This window comes from Talaromyces proteolyticus (genome assembly GCF_021365285.1).
Source record: "Talaromyces proteolyticus strain PMI_201 chromosome Unknown BGW36scaffold_14, whole genome shotgun sequence".
In the NCBI taxonomy this organism is placed as follows: domain Eukaryota; kingdom Fungi; phylum Ascomycota; class Eurotiomycetes; order Eurotiales; family Trichocomaceae; genus Talaromyces; species Talaromyces proteolyticus.
This window is the reverse complement of record NW_025764290.1, coordinates 700,427-717,881: the sequence shown is the minus strand read 5'-3', so window position 1 is coordinate 717,881 and position 17,455 is coordinate 700,427. Positions and strand designations below refer to the sequence as shown.

General features: G+C 45.9%; 6 protein-coding genes across 6 annotated transcripts; 2 read left to right on the top strand and 4 right to left on the bottom strand.

Moving 5' to 3' along the window:
- The first annotated feature begins 912 nt into the window (after nucleotides 1–912).
- BGW36DRAFT_390144 (uncharacterized protein) lies at nucleotides 913–1,691 on the top strand. The gene is made up of 2 exons (XM_046217439.1): nucleotides 913–1,521; nucleotides 1,576–1,691. Exon 1 carries the CDS (start codon nucleotides 989–991, stop codon nucleotides 1,199–1,201), a length of 213 nt encoding a protein of 70 aa, XP_046066335.1. The 5' UTR covers nucleotides 913–988; the 3' UTR covers nucleotides 1,202–1,521; nucleotides 1,576–1,691.
- A 301-nt stretch (nucleotides 1,692–1,992) lies between these two features.
- On the top strand, nucleotides 1,993–4,990 carry BGW36DRAFT_307606 (NACHT domain protein; the record flags this gene model as incomplete). Its single annotated transcript, XM_046212254.1, has 2 exons — nucleotides 1,993–3,512; nucleotides 3,586–4,990. The coding sequence occupies 2 exons, from the start codon at nucleotides 1,993–1,995 to the stop codon at nucleotides 4,988–4,990; spliced, it is 2,925 nt and encodes a 974-aa protein (XP_046066334.1).
- A 1,965-nt stretch (nucleotides 4,991–6,955) lies between these two features.
- On the bottom strand, nucleotides 6,956–7,531 carry BGW36DRAFT_351120 (uncharacterized protein; the record flags this gene model as incomplete). The annotated part of the gene is made up of 1 exon (XM_046213346.1): nucleotides 6,956–7,531. One exon carries the CDS (start codon nucleotides 7,529–7,531, stop codon nucleotides 6,956–6,958), a length of 576 nt encoding a protein of 191 aa, XP_046066333.1.
- A 4,630-nt stretch (nucleotides 7,532–12,161) lies between these two features.
- On the bottom strand, nucleotides 12,162–13,125 carry BGW36DRAFT_433010 (uncharacterized protein; the record flags this gene model as incomplete). Its single annotated transcript, XM_046221209.1, has 8 exons — nucleotides 12,162–12,252; nucleotides 12,305–12,489; nucleotides 12,541–12,608; nucleotides 12,661–12,713; nucleotides 12,764–12,817; nucleotides 12,865–12,918; nucleotides 12,967–13,019; nucleotides 13,072–13,125. 8 exons carry the CDS (start codon nucleotides 13,123–13,125, stop codon nucleotides 12,162–12,164), a joined length of 612 nt encoding a protein of 203 aa, XP_046066332.1.
- A 358-nt stretch (nucleotides 13,126–13,483) lies between these two features.
- Nucleotides 13,484–14,491, bottom strand: BGW36DRAFT_364779 (uncharacterized protein; the record flags this gene model as incomplete). The annotated part of the gene is made up of 1 exon (XM_046214589.1): nucleotides 13,484–14,491. The coding sequence occupies one exon, from the start codon at nucleotides 14,489–14,491 to the stop codon at nucleotides 13,484–13,486; it is 1,008 nt and encodes a 335-aa protein (XP_046066331.1).
- A 574-nt stretch (nucleotides 14,492–15,065) lies between these two features.
- BGW36DRAFT_364778 (putative MFS transporter Fmp42) lies at nucleotides 15,066–17,245 on the bottom strand (the record flags this gene model as incomplete). The annotated part of the gene is made up of 2 exons (XM_046214588.1): nucleotides 15,066–16,545; nucleotides 16,599–17,245. The coding sequence occupies 2 exons, from the start codon at nucleotides 17,243–17,245 to the stop codon at nucleotides 15,066–15,068; spliced, it is 2,127 nt and encodes a 708-aa protein (XP_046066330.1).
- Nucleotides 17,246–17,455: the final 210 nt, after the last annotated feature.

The following is a 17,455-nucleotide window of genomic DNA, read 5'->3' as shown; positions in this document are numbered from 1 at the left end:
GTGTGACATACATTGGCCCTTTGACTGAGGTTCTTGTTGATGGCTGGTTATATGAATACAATCTAATTTTTACGATATGGAATTTCACAAATCTCTTCCAGCTAGCATAGAAGAAAAGATAATAGTTGTTAGAATATTGAGACTGGGTGAGTCTGGGTGCTAAATCAAACAGAACAGACGTTCCAGCAAATTGTGCTGAACTCGATGTAATCCATGAACTACTAGAGCTACAAAGATTTAAGCCTTTTTAGCCTAGGGGGGGAAAGTTTGCCAGATTACTGCGGCGGTGGGAGAGGGAGAGGGTGGAAATGGTGCAGAATATCCCTTCCCTAGTCGTCATTTTCCGCGTCAAATTCACAGATTCTCAGATTCTAGTTGTAAAAGTGCTTTCAGCAATTATTAAACGAGTACTAGAAGCCTATCATCTTTATATCAGGATATATATAATTCAGCCCTAATAGATCCGAATACGAATATCCCCAAAGGAGGAGAAGTGACGGAGTCTATCCAGCATAATGATTACCACAAACAATCATTTCGAATAGAGACTCGAAATTCACATCAGACGTTTGGTCCTACCTATTCCGCAGAGTCTCAGTCGGGCTGGGAATCACGACTACATATCATCCAGCAGCAGACGGGAGAGACCGAACAAACGAGTGCCACAATAGAAAATAATTCCGTTGCATGTTATGTGGCTTTCCGAATGAATCAATATTGGGGGACTTGATGCCGTGAACATCGTAGTCAATTCGCTTTCGTGCTTAGATGCGTTTTACTCCAAACCCCATCTGCATCCATACGAAAATGGCACACGAGAAATGGATATATCAGTCAGAGATTGATCTGAGAACACAAGCATAAGGCGTTGTTCAACAAGAGAACTTAACTATGTTAGAAAACCTAAAATTTCGGTAACCAACTCTTCGCAAAAGGTATTCGAGTTTGAAGGTGGAAATGCGAATTGGGGATGATACAGTCATGACTGATGCACCGACAGGAGGCCCACAGATTTTTCCTGCAATTTAAGCACCAATTCCCAGTACTACCCTTACAGCAGAAAGAAGTTCTAGCGTTGTCGATGAAACTTCCCATACTTTCAGCCGTGCAGAAACAGGTAATCCAGGACCTAATTGCACTGCATTCCTGGGTTCAGAAGCCTCAGTTTCTAGGTAGCAATCGAATGGATTTTCAGAGTTAGTATGGTCATGGCTGCAGGAAGAAGACACTTGGGCTCCGAATTTCGCCTGGATGATCAAGTTGAATGGAAGAAGTAGCTACATGGCAAAGTTTCTCTAGAACCTCCAGCTGCTCGGAATGGTGTGCTTACAGACACAATCCAAAGATATCTAAAATACGATGGCGCCGCTCTCGGTCGAAATGCTCTGGGAATTGTTGTTTCGCAGAAACTTGATTCATTGAACATTGACTACGCCATAATGTGAGGCGCTGCCACCTGTTTGTGGAGCGTAACCCTGACTCGAAGGACTGAAGATGAGCTTTTAAAAATCCAGTATATTTCTTTAATAAATTGTTAGTTAAGATTATATCTAAAAATGAATATATCAAATTTACCTTTAAGTTGGTTTAGCTGCTCTATACTTGCAGTTCTATATTTTATGCTTCTATATTTTTATTGTCTTATTCCCGTTTCTTGCCGCAGCTGGTATAGTCTTAATCTGGTTTCCTTGTCGGCCTCGTATAATCCATTATATAATTATAAGAGCAGGAGGTCAAGGACATCCAGGTGCGTGACCCCCAAAATGTAACTAACTAGTTTTGGTTAAACCTGTGTTACGTGCCTATGTAGTCTCACTAATTGCACAGCCTCATCAAAGCTAGGTGGGGAGGTGCAGCCAGCCTGATGCACATGACTGACTCTATAACAAATCCAACAATCTAACGTTTAGAATACTCAATTTTAATGTTCAAATTGATTGATTGAACCCCTCAAAACATGTCTACCACGACCCGCGATATCACAGAGGAATAATGGCAGTATCCTTAGCGACCTTTGGCAAATGTAAGCCAGAAATTCAGCTAGCGCAAGCCATCTCCGAATACGAAGCTGTTCTTTCCACCGATGAAAAGACTTCGCTTCGCCATCTCAAAGCTAGACACCAAGACCACTCTGCAGATGCAATCGATGTAATCCGCTTAACGGCGGAGATAGACCAAATCTCGCAAATCGGTAGGAGGTGTGTTGGAACGCGCTTCGCTAATGTACTCCATGCCATCCAAGCATTCGCAGCTATTGGCGACGTTGTCGTTGGGGGCACCCAGAATATGATGGCGAGCGGGCTGTGGGCATTAGTACGATTTACTCTTCAGATAGCAACAAACCATTTCTCCTTCTTAGAAAAGTTCTCGGAGCTTTTCATGAACATCGGCCGTTCAGCACCCCGCTATCAAAACCTAGGTTTGCTGTATCCTCACTCCTCTACTCTGCAGCGCAGTATTTGTGAATACTTCACCAACCTTGTGCAACTATGCACCAAAGCTGTGCAAATTACGCGCAAAAGAGATCTGAATCCGTTAGGGATCAAAATATTTCGATCATTCGATTCTGAGTTTGGCGGATTTCTTGTCAAGCTTGAGGCTCTTGGAAATGAGATTAAAGAAGAAGTCGCGTTCCTGTCTGCAAAGACTCAACAGGATGAAGTTCGCCAGAACTATTTATTTCGTTCGCTTCTTTTGAATAAGATTGACAAGAGTGACAGATCGCGACGCAACTTGGCTATTAAATTGGCTCTGCTTGACAGATGCTCTAAATATGATTACGGATCGACCTGGCGACAGATCAGAAAGAATGGAAACTCATCCTGGATACGTCAAGCTCCTGAGTATGTGGAATGGAGAGGTGACTCAAAGGGAGGGACTGTCTTAACATGTTTTGGCAAGCTGGGATCTGGTAAAAGTGTACTCGCAGCAAATATAACAGAGGACTTGATTACGCACGTCCCAAAGGGAACGACTGCTTATTTCTTCTGCAGATACGATATCGCCCAGTCTCTGAAGGCAAGGACTATTATCGGCTCTCTGATCCGGCAGCTAGTAGAACCAGTTGACCCAGAGGATGGATTAGATTCTATGTCGCTATGGACAGACGAAACTCAGACACATTCCTTTGGTCTTGATGAGCTTGTTCACTTATTCCGGGAATTTGAATCGAATGTACTGAAAAATAGAATCGTCTATCTTATCATTGATGGCCTTGACGATTGCGAGCAGAGTGAGATGAAAATATTGTTCGAGTTTCTCCAAACGCTTGCTGAAGGAAACTCGATTAAATTATTCTTGACGACGCGATCGGAGCTGGAGCCGACCGCGGCTTTTATAAATGAGTATTTCCCTCAACAATTCAAGCTTAACACATCATCTCTGACAGATGAGATCAACGATTATATCCACAACAAGCTTGATCAATGTCTAAAATCCTGTGCTCTTCGCCTAGCTAATCCTGCAATCATCATTGAAATACAGGACACATTGAAAGCGAATGCTCGAGGAATGTATGTATTTTACTTGACACTGAACCTATTTCCCTTTTATTTGCGTTCCCGAGATTAACCGGCATTTTCATAGGTTCCTCTGGGTTGTACTTCAAATTGACAGCTTATGCGACGAAGAATCAGACGACGCCATTTTGACTGCCTTACGAGATATGCCACCAGACTTGCCAGCGGTGTACGATCGTATTCTACAAAAGAACTCGCGATCAAAATACAGAAACAATATTTTCCAACTAGTTTCCTCAGCATATCGGCCATTGACTTTATGGGAGCTTCGAGAAGCTCTCAGTGTGGTTCCCGGTGAGAATACCATGGACACAACCAAGTTTGTCAACGACATACGGAAAACAGTATCCTGCTGTGGCGGACTGCTGGAGCTGAACGAGGAAGCACTGACTGTACACTTTGTCCACCCGTCAGCGAAACAGCACCTTCTTTTCCCGGACGTGGAGAGTAGTGCTAGAAACAGTACTCCAATCTGCTTCAGTAAACAAGAAGCAGACATGCTCATGGGCAAAATTTGTGTGACATACCTCAGTTGGAATGTCTTTGAAACCCGGCTTGCAACGCTACCCACGCCATGGCAAATAAATGGCTCCAGTACGGTATCAGCCGCCATGAATTCGACTTCTCAAAATGCTAGTGTCGCGAAGGTTGCCCGAGAAATTCTTAGAAAGAGAAGGCAATCATCTTCATCACGCTTTTCCTCCTTTGACCTCAAGCATGCCTTGATGAATGTGCAATCAGGAACGAGCAATGAACGACCTCCCCAAGACTTCCTTTTCTTGCCGTATGCAAAGAAGTATTGGCTACATCATACCAAATATTTCACAGAATCAATGGGAAAGGTCTGGATTTTATGGAAAAACCTAATTGATAGTCCTCCATCAATCATCGGCGACTTGCCGTGGAACATTTCTCCTTGGCTCGATCATAGAGACCCTGTTCAGCGGAGGATGGCATGGGCTTCGAACTATGTTCACCATTCTCTACTCTTTCAAATTGTACTCGAACATAGAGAAGTATTTTTGAAGGCAATTGAAGCTATTGACGAAGCGGCGCTGGATTATCAATTGAAAGGAGACTGGGCCAAGGCGGCAGAGTTGCGCCAGATGATTGTCATTCGTATGGAACGAATACGTACTCTAGTACGACTCGATTTTATGAGGGCTATGTGGGATCTGGCATTGTCGTACCAAGCTTGCGAAGCCCATGAGAAAGCCAAGGAGTTGCTGACAAAATTCCTGCTTGGATTGAAAGGGCCAGACAGACCTGTGGTTCAACATATATTAGATTCGTCAATGGCATTTCAGAGGGCACGAAATAATATCCGCCACAGGGAGATCGCTGAACAACTTTTGAATAAAACACTTTCGTTCAGTCGGGAATTCCTGGGCGAAAATAATTTTAACACGTTAAGCCTGTTGCATGATGTTGAGCATTTTGGAGACCGGCGTGCTAAAAATTTAGCACTTTAGCGTTGTGATTGGTAGGACCGAGCCGAATCTCAGTGCAGTATTGATTGTAACATCAACCTATCCACCAACTACCCTGTAATTGAGCAATTGGCCCAATTACCTCAGTATTACTTTTTGGCACTTAGAAGTTGGCAGTGGCAAGGAGCCTTACATCTATATTCTTGGTTTTATATATGCTAATTAGATCTGTATTATAGAAGAGATAGGGGATTGGCAAAAATGAAGATTTTTAAAATACTCTGATTTGAATGGTGCTGATAGTGCTATATATTCTTAGAACTTAAGCATTAAAAATTGATCATTAAGAAACGAATCTATTTATTATATAATTTTTTTAAGTTGTGTAATAACTGTTATTGGGAGATATTATCTAAAGCCTCTGATATATTAAGGAGGAGTAGTGAAGCTATGTTTCTGTTGGCCTATGCTTTGTGTATGTGTTGAAGGAGGTGTATAGTATGATCTGTTGATGTGAGCTTCTGGCCCTCTGTATGTTGGCTTGAGAGGAGATGATAGGTGTCAGTAAGAATAGTTAAGTGATTAATGACTATAGCCTTTAATATATTTTCAGTATATCAAGAAGTATTATTAGATGATAGGATTTAAACTGTGTATAATTGTTTTCTATTTTACTTTTTGAAGAACTATTGTAATTGCTTCTTTGAAATGTGCGGGAAAGTAACCCTGCAGGAGACAGGCATTGAAGAGCCTATGGAGGCTTGGAAGAATGATCTCCACAGTTTTATGGAGGATGACATTTGTGTGTCTTGTTTGAAGTCGCCCTGCGTACTGCTCTTTCGATCTCCGAAGGCGTGGTCTCCGGGCATTCGACCAGTTGAGGGTATTCGTACCCATCGATATCTAATAGGCCAGCTTGAAGCGGCAATGAAAAGAAGATTTGACAAAGAGTCTCTGCTTTTTCTTCTGACTAGTAGACTAGTTCTCTATCTAGCTTTACTAATATTGATATATAAATAGATATTATAATATGCTTATTTATAGCTTATTTAACTAGTTTCTAGAGACGAGACTCTAAAACTGAGATCTCCTCTACTCTCTATCAATGGATGTTGTGAAATATCTTTTAAATATCTTAGTCTTTCTTATTGTGTAACTATTAGTAGGTTTTATAGCCATCTTTCAGTCTTGTTTATTACTATCTTTAGCATAGCTATAGCATTTAAGAGATGATCAAAATTATAATCTAAGCTTATATCTATCTTATAATAAATTATATAAATGCTATATCCTCTAAGGTAAAGATTAGATCAATTATTAACACTTTATCTCTCCATCTATAGATAGTGATTCCTGGTACTAGAAGTAGTAGCAGATAAAACTCTTCGATAATTGTGAGTGGCTGTTGGGCAGTTGGTATTCCCCGATTGGCGTGACGACGTGCTATTGACCAGTTATTTTGCTTGCTATATGCTTATAATTACCTAAATATCTTTTTAAGGTGAAAGGCTCATATGCAATAGTCGCGGTCAGGTACTTCATATAGAGTCGATCTTCTCTGAGTATGTAAACTTGCTGTTTACATCGAATGATCATCCCCCTCTAGGCAGCGATTCATTATATACGTGACAGCCATTTGTGTTCACAGTACTTAACCGTCAAAAGTAAATGTTTGGAAAGAGCATGTTGTCAAGAGGATCGAAGATAGTATATTATATTCTTACAATACTAGCTCTTACAAGTATAGCTTATTTTCTTTTTCTTTCTTCCTATTTCGTCCGTCTTTTATTGTCCTTTTTTGCCCACTTAGTTTGCCAACCGATCACCTCTTTGGTTATGGCAAATGCGGCTCGTTGAAACTGATGGGGTATTTACTGTTTGGCAGCTCTCTAAGTGTAGTAATTCTTCATGAGTCTTGTGGATCTCGCCAATGCCATTGATGGAAATACTGAGTTCATCTTTGCCCCGGGCCTCTTACATGGAATGAGATCCCAACACACAAAATGGTCAAAACGGACTCCGCGGTCCAACCATCCAGTCTTCCATAGCGAGCCATTCACTCCAACGAACATCAGCCACTCGAAGCTCTTGCTCTTGCGGGTCACGCAGCGGACGTAGAAATGGAACGGTTTCATATGGGGGCAAGTCATAATGCGCTTTGGTTTGCAGCCAGCCTACACTCTTAGCAGCAAACAAATAGTTCATACGTTCTTGCAAGTGTAATTGTCCGATACCGGCGCACCAGTCATCCCCAAATAACTCTCGCATTGTCAAGGGGGTATCTGTAGCCGTAACAACCAGCCGCCGAATATAGGGAATAAGCGAAACTGGTCCAGGAGACACTCGCAGCATATACCCATAATTGGACTTAGACCGATAGCGGCTAGTAGATTCTGTCAATCGGAGAACAGGCTCTAAGACGCGTTGGTAAGGCAGGAGAATATTGAGAAACGCGGCGAGCGATTGCGCTAGCGGTGAATGTTGTGCCACATCCAGGAAATGTCGCACGCAGTTCTGATAGAGGCCGAACCATTCCTCCGTGTTGATTTGAGTATCACCAGTATGAAGAATAGCACTCTGCATGCTGGTAGGGCCAGTATCTGGTACCCCTGTTAGCTGTCAACTAGGCCGTCTATTCCGCAAAGACTCACACTGTTAGAACGCAGATCATATTGTTTCAGGGAATTCTAACCTGCAGCAAGAGTCACAAAAGTGGAATGACGTGGCAATTGTCTTTACAACACGCCGAAGTCCTGCAGTTAATTCTAGTAAGCACACAAATGGTCTCGCAGGCCTACGAGGACCGTATGCGCTAATGGGGAGATAACAGCTTGTTATTAATGAAAGAGCAGTAATGGACTAGTTGACGAGATTTTGATCTGTAGGTAGTGACCTCCGACTTGGAGGCGGAGTTCAGTAGTGATATAAACAATAGATCTAGTCTCAAAACAACTAGCGCTCTAGGAGATAAGGAGAGTTACGTACTTTTTTTTAAAAACGAATATGATATACATCAAAGTGATTTGTGATTTCGATTGCATTCAATTCTTTCAAGGCAGAAAGCAAGCCTCAATTTTCAGTCACCCGATGTCTTGTACCACAGCAAAGCGCAGGGGAGAAGTTGCCTGGAAGCTTTACTCTATGCTATCAATTCTATTGAAAGTCCGAAACCCATATATTTCTGTTGCAAAGCTCTCTCAACCACAATCATACGCAGGGAGCAAGGAGGGATGTCTCAATAATGTCGTGTTATTTGCTAATTTAAAGTTTTAGAGGAGAACGGGTGGAAACCCGATTGGAGTGTATAATTTCATATAAATGGGGTTGGACCACCTATCTCATTGGTTCGGAAGTATATCTCCATGTGATATCGGCTTGGCCACGTACTTGTGCAAGGCAAAAAATGGACTTTCTTTTTCTACAGACCCTTCTAGATCTATCCAGCTCTTACCATTTTAGTCCAAGACGGCGGCGTGAAATTTTTCCCGGCTTTTTGCGCAATAGGCGCTCTGATACATATCAGGCAGCCAAGTCAACTGCGTAGACCTTGCTTTGCGAGAGACCGTGGGAACTGGACTGTTTCCCCGATTTTTTTTTGAAGATTATTTACGGATTTTAGATACTTCACAGATTTCCATTTATCTCGACATAGGTATCCATGCCATTTACTCCGTTGTGTACGTCATCATGGATCTTCTCTTCGTGCTCTAGGACCGACATTCTAGCCCACGAGTCGTGATTTAGTGAGGATGGGAAAGTTTGTTTGTTACGCGAGAATAGAGTCATGAAGTTATTTCATCCCTGGCATGAACTATTCTATGCAGGGGGGTTATCAATGACATAATTGGCTAGGAATTGAATATTGTTTTAGGGGTCTAATCCTTCTGAATAAGTCTCTCACTGTTTATTATCTAATGGATCTCTTCTGATGGATTAAATAGGGTTTTTACAGGAAAGTATTTTGCTAAAACATTTTTCTAGTTAGACCTATCTTAAAGTTTATACTTGGCATTAATTAAGGTATTACTAAATTTTATAATAATCTTATGCCAATCATCTTATTCTATGACATTTTAGACATTTTGATATTTAAAAGCTAATTTAATTCTTAATAATTATAAATATCTGTTGATTAAAATGTGACTGATTATATAACTTAAGTTTTAGTGCCTAGAGAAATAACACTCCTAGGTTCGAGAGATTGGGAAATTTCATAATTTGATGTTTGATGGGTTATCAGATATCATTACTCTTAGGCAGCCAAGAAGTGGAGGTTCAGCTCTAAGATCTATACAGAAAACCACACAAATTTAGGCATCAATAGCCCAGTTACAACGGACTAAATCGAATTAGAGACAATGGTCATTTTTATGAAAAGTTTATTTCCACTTTATAGATTAATTACTTCCACATTATTAATGTCCGCCAATACCCTAAAAACATGAATAGACAAAAAGGCACACTGATTTATTAGAATTTTATTTATAAAATAGTTCTAGTGTCTACATAAATCCAAAACCAAACTTTTGATATTGATCTAGTGTAGATAGAGGCAGATATTCAGCTTCATTATAGGAACTCGGCTTGACTCAAAATAGCGATCTGAAATATAGAGAATAAGTCCCTTGACCTCTTCAATCAATGACATGGGGTCAAGCTTATAGGAATCTATGTACTCACAATTCTGCCTCTCAATCTAACTAGTAGTCTTTACAGCCTATTTATGTTAAATGGTGGGAAGCTTCACCACTTAATTAGCAAATTTAAGTTAAACCCTATATTTGGATGTCAAATTTGTCGGGGTATCTCCCAAACCACGCCCTGCCGTGACCCTGCCGCACGAAATAGATCAGGAGCGGTACCCGCAATCTCCTATGGTATTATCTATGTAATTTGAAGACAACATTGTTACTGAGATGCTGGTGAAGAATTTCGATAGGCACGATCGGGCCCTAGATATCGTACAGTCACCATGCATGCTGAAACTTCTTCCGGAGATCTGTGTCCCTGCCCTGAAAGGCTGGTCAAAAATTAGGAGGAAACGATCAGGAAACGATCTGATTGTTAACAGCCTTCGTGTTACTGACAGAATATGGCTAATGATTTGCATGTGCTGTTAACATTGCAGGCGGGGTATACCGAGACACAAATAACTTCATGTTGTTGATGGTGCAACAACAGTCTTAGAAGGGCCTGGCATTGATGATTTTTATCATATGGGCGTACCGCCACATCGAAAGTTGGTTTGTTTGTTTGTTTTCATGGTACGGTGTCGCCACCATCGTCATAATTCTGTTTGTGGCGATATTTTTAGGCATCCGTATGGATTGGTTTTTTGGGTTGCTTCTTGAATCTGATTGCTTATTGATAAATCACAGTAAATGGCTACCGCGACTTGGTCCCCGCGGCACTACTGGCCCTAAGAACGACCAGCCTACCCCTGGTCCTAATGACAAGTAATGAAGCTCTGGTTCGCGCGTGCACGTGAGTTTGTTTGTACCACATGAGGGTTTTGTGGGTTTGGATACTTTTTTAGCCGTGTATAGATACGAAGTTTTTGTATAGATTACGACTTCACGTATTATGATTAGATGAATAATGACTGGGGCTTCAGGTCAAAAGGACACCAAGGGCGAGGAATGTTTCCTCATTTGGTTGATGGCTAGCTATTATCCTATTCTACCAGACGTGCAGAGGCGGACACTCACAAACTCGAAATTACAGAGGTTTTCGACCGTCAAACAAACCCGCCCAACGAGCAAGATCTAGTCCTCCAGCTCTGATGGGATTCTTCAATACGGAGATAATACTACCCCGTGTTTTAGATGAAGAGAGGTATTTATTCTCATTAATAGTTTGATAGTCTTGAGAAACTGACAATTCCTAGAATCCTGTCAACACTACCACTGCTCTTCATCTACAAGCCAGCCATCTCTGGTAACTAATCCAGACACATTTGTCAGTCAATTGTGGTGATGTGGCAGAGGCTCCTGGGATAAGAGACGAACAATCCACAGGATTATCAAATTAACAACGATGAGGACTACAAATCCCGGCCTCGAAATTTCTAGATATGACACCGTTCAGGACCTAGTCAACTTCGGCCCTAGAACCGTTTTGTCCCCGGCTTGATATTCACCCTTGTGAAGAAATCATATGTGTTGTGGATGGGTGCCTCGAATATCAGATCAACAGCCAGCCCGCCAGTTGAGACTAAGTGCCGGTGACGGTTTTCTCTGTCCCGAGGACACGGATTTTCTGAAATCTCGCCCGTGAAATCCAAGCCGAAAAAGAAGGGAGAAAGCTTTAGTCGTCGCAAGAAGAAGTCTCAGGACCACAAGAGGCAATTGCGCTCGCGTGGCACAGAAACAAAGCTGGACCAGGCTTTGTGTATCGAATTGGGGTGGCTGTAAAACCATTATGAAGGAACATGCAGTTAACTCTCGACAGAGCTGGGCATATAAAGAGGGATATTAATTTCATTATACTAAAACCTATCTTCTACTATCACCCCTCTTGTTAGACTGGCTATATTGTAGAAGAGTTGCATCTCTGACGGCTCATGTCCCGTCTAGTTTATATTTCCTGTTTGTTTTCCGGAACCACCATCACCATTAGCTTTCATCACTCCTGACTGTTCTTGATATAATGGATCCTACTTATCTGGTAACTCAATCCATGCTGGAATGGTGCCCCGATAGCATTGGAAAGGGGCGAAACATGCTTAATAATAATGACCAGACATCTAGTTATCAGAATACTGCGTGAATGTATTTACATGAACTACGTTGAGGTGCTCGGTATTCGTGTTCGTGTTTGTGGGTGGCTGGGCAGTCCCCCTGCCTTCGATTTCCTAGATACAGCAGGCGTTTACAACAAGGCGGCAACATGGCAAAGAAGAAACAGCTTTTATTCAGTATTCCGCACGATATATTCTTAACAGCAACAGCAACAGCACAAGCATATGTACACGGCTCAACCCACGACATTACATCCTAACATGCGCAGTCTGACAGAGAATCAAAAGTACAGCGAGAACAGAAACAGAAACAATATAATACAATCAACAACCACACGTTGACCAGCTGTAGCCACTTCCCCAAGCCCCTCGATAAACGAGACACTTGATGAAATAGCAGCAGATGGCAATAGATGGCAGACAGGAGTGTAAGAATGATCGAACAGAGGGGTAAATATTGTGTAAATAATAGGTTTAAAGATACAGGGGAGGGGCGGGTGATACTGACCTTGCACTTACCATACCCATATCCATACCCATACTTGACACTTGCCCTTGAGGGCTTCTATGATAGGGTTAGTGATACTCATTCATATCAAGTGACAGGCCAAACTTACTTGGGGTAAGCCGAAGCTGCGCCACCATACCAGACCTCGCTCTCGTGTGAGGGGGAAAAAATATCGAAAAAACCCCAGGCAGACGACCTATGCAGGTTAGTGACAGTTGTGTCAAATGGCAGATTGCATACCGAGAAGAAACCGAAGCTGCGCCACCATACCAGATCTCGCTCTGGTTTGTCGAACTACTGCAAGGTTAGTGAAGCGAGAGCAACGCTGGGAGAGGTTAAACTTACACCAGGGAAGCCGAAGCAGCGCCACCATGAGCAGCTATGAAACGAAAACGTGGGGGGGTCGGGAGAGTCTATGACCGATGGTTAGCGGTAGTCGTGATAGTCATCTTAGACGTTGCTTACAGGAAGGAAGCCGCGCGGCGCCACCATACCAGAACTCGCTCTGGCGTGTCAACCTAATGCAAGGTTAGCAAAGTGATAGTTATGGTTGTGACGTGCTACCTACACAATGGAAATCGAAGCGGTGCCACCATACCAGATCTCGCTCTGGTGTGTTGACCTGTGACAAGGTTAGCAAGTAATATTCATGAAGGACAGGCTACCTACACGGTGCGAACCGAAGCAGCGCCACCATAGCAGATCTCGCTCTGCTGTGTCAACCTATGACAAGGTTAGTCAAGTGATAATTATGGAGGACATGCTACCTACACGAATCGAAGCCGCGCGGTGCCACCATCCCAGATCTCGCTCTGGGTGTCGACCTGTGACAAGGTTAGTCAAGTGATAGTTGTGCTGGTGACAGACAACCTACACGATGAAGAAAGAAGTAGCGCCACCATAAATGGCAGCAGCCAGGAGAGACGACATAAGCTTAGTTGGGAAGCGGACTGCCGTGAAGGCACCATAAGAGGTGAGGCTCAGAAGCGTGGAAAAGAGCGGAAGGGGCACTCGCAGTCAAAGAATATGACCTGGACACCGCCCTCGAGGAGCTGAGGGTTTGGCACCATTGGGTTAAGGCCAGGGCAAAAACCGAGGCAACGGCCTGGCGGACGAAGAGTGCGCGACACGGGGGTCGACACGCCCTGTAATGAAGGGGTCGCCAGCGTTGGCCAAACTCAGGTCCGAACAGCGATAGATTTCGAGAGCGAAGTGCGAAAGAAACTGGAAGCTCAGCCGAAGCTGATAACTGAGGGTGAGTCGAAGGAAGGACGAGGAGTTCAATCACTCAGTACGGCTCGAGGCCGTAGCTGTCCACCATGGGGTCGATCCACTTTTCGACATCAATGACAGTCTCGTCCCAAGCGAAGAACACTCGTCTGCAGGTCGGAGGACGCGGAAGATCAAAATGATCTTTGGGCGTGGGGGTCTTGAGGAGTCCACAGCGTGAGTGACGCGCCAGAGTAGCAGGAGCGGCGGCAGGAACGGTGGCGGCGGAGGAAGACAGGGCCGAGATGTTGGTGGAGGGCGAGATCGGGCGAGGAGCTGGGGAGACGCGTCCTTTAGGAAGCCAAGGACGGTCGCGGTCTTGACGAGCTCGTCGGCGATCATCCAGACGGGGGTCAGTCGTCTGGGGCTCTCGCACAGTGGTGGTCGGGCGAAGAGTCGCGCGCTCAAGGGAGGAAGACTTGGCGGCCAATTTGGACCCAGCGAGCCAGGGTCGAGACCGGCTGTCCCGAGCAGCGCGTCTCTCGTCGAACCGAGACGACGAGGCGGCGGCGAGCACCGGTGAGGGTGCAGGTGAAAGAGTGGCGCCGGCGTTCACAGTCGACGGCTTGCAAGGAAGGGGCAAGCGCGACTTGAATGTCGGAGGTGGAGGTGGTAGTGCCGCACGAGGCGACGAAGGAGTGGCAGTGCGCGAGGAAGAATAAGACGCAGCAAGACGAGGAAGCCCAGAAGGAATGGCTGGCGCAGGCGTCTGGGTCTTTGGCCGAGAGGGGGCCGCAGAGCCCAGGAGGTTGGAGATCCTGGAGCCACCCGTAATGAGCGGGATGTCTGGCGCACCCTGGCTCACACCGATCAGACCGACGAGGGGCATCCCAGTGGAGGAGAGCAGGCACAGACGGGGGAAATACAGACTGAAGCAGAAGCAACAGCCGACGCAGGGGTGCCGAAGCGGAAGCAGAAGCAGCAGGGAAGCAGCAGAGGAAGCAGGGGGAAGCGGAGGTACGGGAGGCCGTGGGAGAGAAGAGAGGAGGAAGAGGAGAGGAAGGAGAGCAGGAGAGGCACGCTGCATTCATGCTGGCGGTGGAGACAGGCCAGCCCTGCGCCAGATCAGCCAGATCAGCCAGATCACGGCCTCGCTTCGATGAGAGCAGATTACATCACAGCCCGTTGCGGAGGATCGCCGTGGCAGGTGCCAGGGCAGAGCCGCAAGCGAGAGGCAGAGGCCAATGGGCGCGTAGGATCAGTATGGGACCTTCCTTTGCTCCTTCCTCTCCTTCCTGTTACGTCAGGGGCAGCCCGGGATCACGCTCTTGCCTGGGCCGGAGTCTGCTGCGGAACGGCTCTTGCCTCTGTCACATCAGGGCCAGAGGGAAGGCGAGGCAAGAAAGAGGGGGAAAGAGGGGGAAAGAGGGGGAATAGGGGGGAAGAGGACGGAGATAAAGGAGTGTAGTGGGTGGTAGATGCTGAATGCTGAATGCTGTATGCTGTATTGTCAATCAATGCTATTATGTCGCCTGCTATGTACAAAGAACAACACCACGCCGCGTATACACTACCAGCTCGCTGCCAGAGAACACGGACGGCTGCGTGTATGTGCACAAACACCATCGTCTAACTAACTAATCCTCTCAATCGATGTCATATCAGGCCGTGCCGTACGTCGTCCCATTCTGCCGTCCATTCTCGACTCGTCCGATCAGGGGCTGCTGTTCGGCGGCCAGCACCTCGGCCTGTCCCTGAGTCAACGTCAACGCCCGCGCCTTGGTCGCCACGAACGTGACGAGGAGAAACCCGACTACAAGAACGGCGACTGTCAGCATGATGTTCACAGGAATTGGGTTTCGCGCAAAGGCCTTGAAGGTCAACGCGTCCAGGCCCGTCTGCACGAAGTTGCAGATGCCCGCAAGCGCGATGATCAGCCCGTAGACCTTGCCGAAGGTCCGGAAGCCAAAGACCTTGGCCACGTAGTCGGACACCGTGGTATAGTAGAATGGCCGGTAGACTACGAAGAGGACGATGTTCGCGTACCCAGCCCCGATGCTGCCGGGGATGCAGCCGAGGATGCCGATCGCCGTGGACACGGCGACCAGAGTGAAGAGAACTAGGGGAGTGCCGGCCGAGTCGAGGATAGTCCCGATAAACGGTATGGCGATCAATCCACCGACGGGCAGAGCAAGGTCAAAGGCTTCGTTGAGCTGGCGAGACAGTTCAGGCGACCCGAGGAGGTAATCGTACTGAGAGCGGATGGTGGCCACAAAGTAGTTGATACGCAGCATCTGAAGCACCGTGAACAGAGTAATCAGGATAAACCACGGGCTCCGAATCTGCTGGAAAGCAGAGACGCCATGCATCGCGCCCCAGACACCTCCAACAATATGCTTCGTGTCGCCTTTCGCAGGAGACGTCAAATCGCCTTTACCAGACACCCTTTCAGGAGCAGCACCGCCGTGGTTCACGTGTTCGGGGGTCTCTCCATTGAAAACACCGGTGTCGATCACCCGATCATCCGTGCCCTCTTCTAGCAATCCTTTGATATTGCTGACAACGCTCTGTCGATGGTCGCGCCGCTCGTCACGTTGACGCTCAGCCTCGCCGTGATCAGCAATAGACGTATCCACCATGTCATTGGCCTCTGCAGCAATATTCTCTTCTGCCTGCAGCACCAGTTCTCCAGCCGTCTTATACGACGTCCCTGGCATAACAGTAACCTGCGCAATGAAGATAAAGACCGGGATGACAAGGTACAGAGTGAAGAACTTCTGAACAGTAAACCCGCCATCTGTCTGTTCATTGACAAGCCTAAAGACCAAGAACAACGCACTCGAGGCATCAAACGCACCAGTCAAGAGCGAGAGAATCAGACCTGAACGCGTTGGAAAGGCGTTGGAGAGCTGGAAGGAGGAAATGAAAACAAATGACCCGCCAAGAGCAAGGAATAGGTAACCAGGAATATAGGTATCAAAAGAGACTTTGGAACCGATCACAAATAGAACAGTACCAATACCCAACAGAAAACTGCCCAGAACGCCGCATACTCGAGGTCCATAGGTATCGAGAGCTGTTCCAGCTGGCAGTGCACAGATATTTGTACCAACTGCAGCGATTGTGAACATCAAGTTGAGCCTATCAAGGTCAGTCATATTCACCATTCATCATAATCATCAAGTCAAACCCACCGCGTCTCCTGTCCATAACACAAGCCAAACCCCCTCTCCAACTCCTCCCTCGTACACAGATCCCGATACACCCCTTCCCTAATAAGAACCGGCTTGATAGCCGCAAATCCAAACACCGGGCCGGCCGCAAACAGGCAATAAATGACCGCAACAATAACCTGAACCACCCTCTTCGCCTTACTCACCTCAAATGCCGGTATCGTCTCAGCCAGATTCCAATTCGGATCCTTAAACCCGATTTCCTGCACCGCCTGATCATCCGTCGCCCGCACCGACGCCCCTAATTCCGAAAAATTCGTCACTGACCCAATTCCAGACCCCAACAGAGACCTCGTCTCCTCATCCCCACCGCCCAATGAAACCACCGAGCTGTGCGTCCAGCCGCGCCCAGCAACTGGATTGAAAGTCAGCTTGTGCCGGATTGAGCGCGCTGGGACAGTGGAGGGGAAGGAAGATGAGAAGAGGGCCGCCTGGTCATCATCTCCTTCGCTTTCGTAATGCGCATTGGGGACGTTGAGTGAGGGGCTTGCCTCGTCGTTGTCGTTATCCTCGGCACCAGAGTCGGCTCCTCCACCACCGCGATACCGAATGAAGGGTGGCGGTTGGTGTTCCCATGACTCGAGATAGGAGACGCGGCTAAGAGACATTTTCTATTGCATAAATAGAGCACGTCTACAAGCAATATACTCAGTGAAAGACCCTCTTCTCTCACTGACAGGAAAAGCAACAACAACAAGTAACAACAATAATAACAGATAAGCTCGAACAAGCCACAATACACTAAGCATGCACCCTTCGCATACAATTATCCGACCACGCGCCGCCTTAGCCACGACAATTAACAAAACAAAATAAAC

What these genes read in the sequence shown, in the direction of transcription:
- BGW36DRAFT_390144 (XM_046217439.1), top strand. Translation starts at nt 989, where the DNA reads ATGCACCGACAGGAGGCCCACAGATTTTTCCTGCAATTTAAGCACCAA.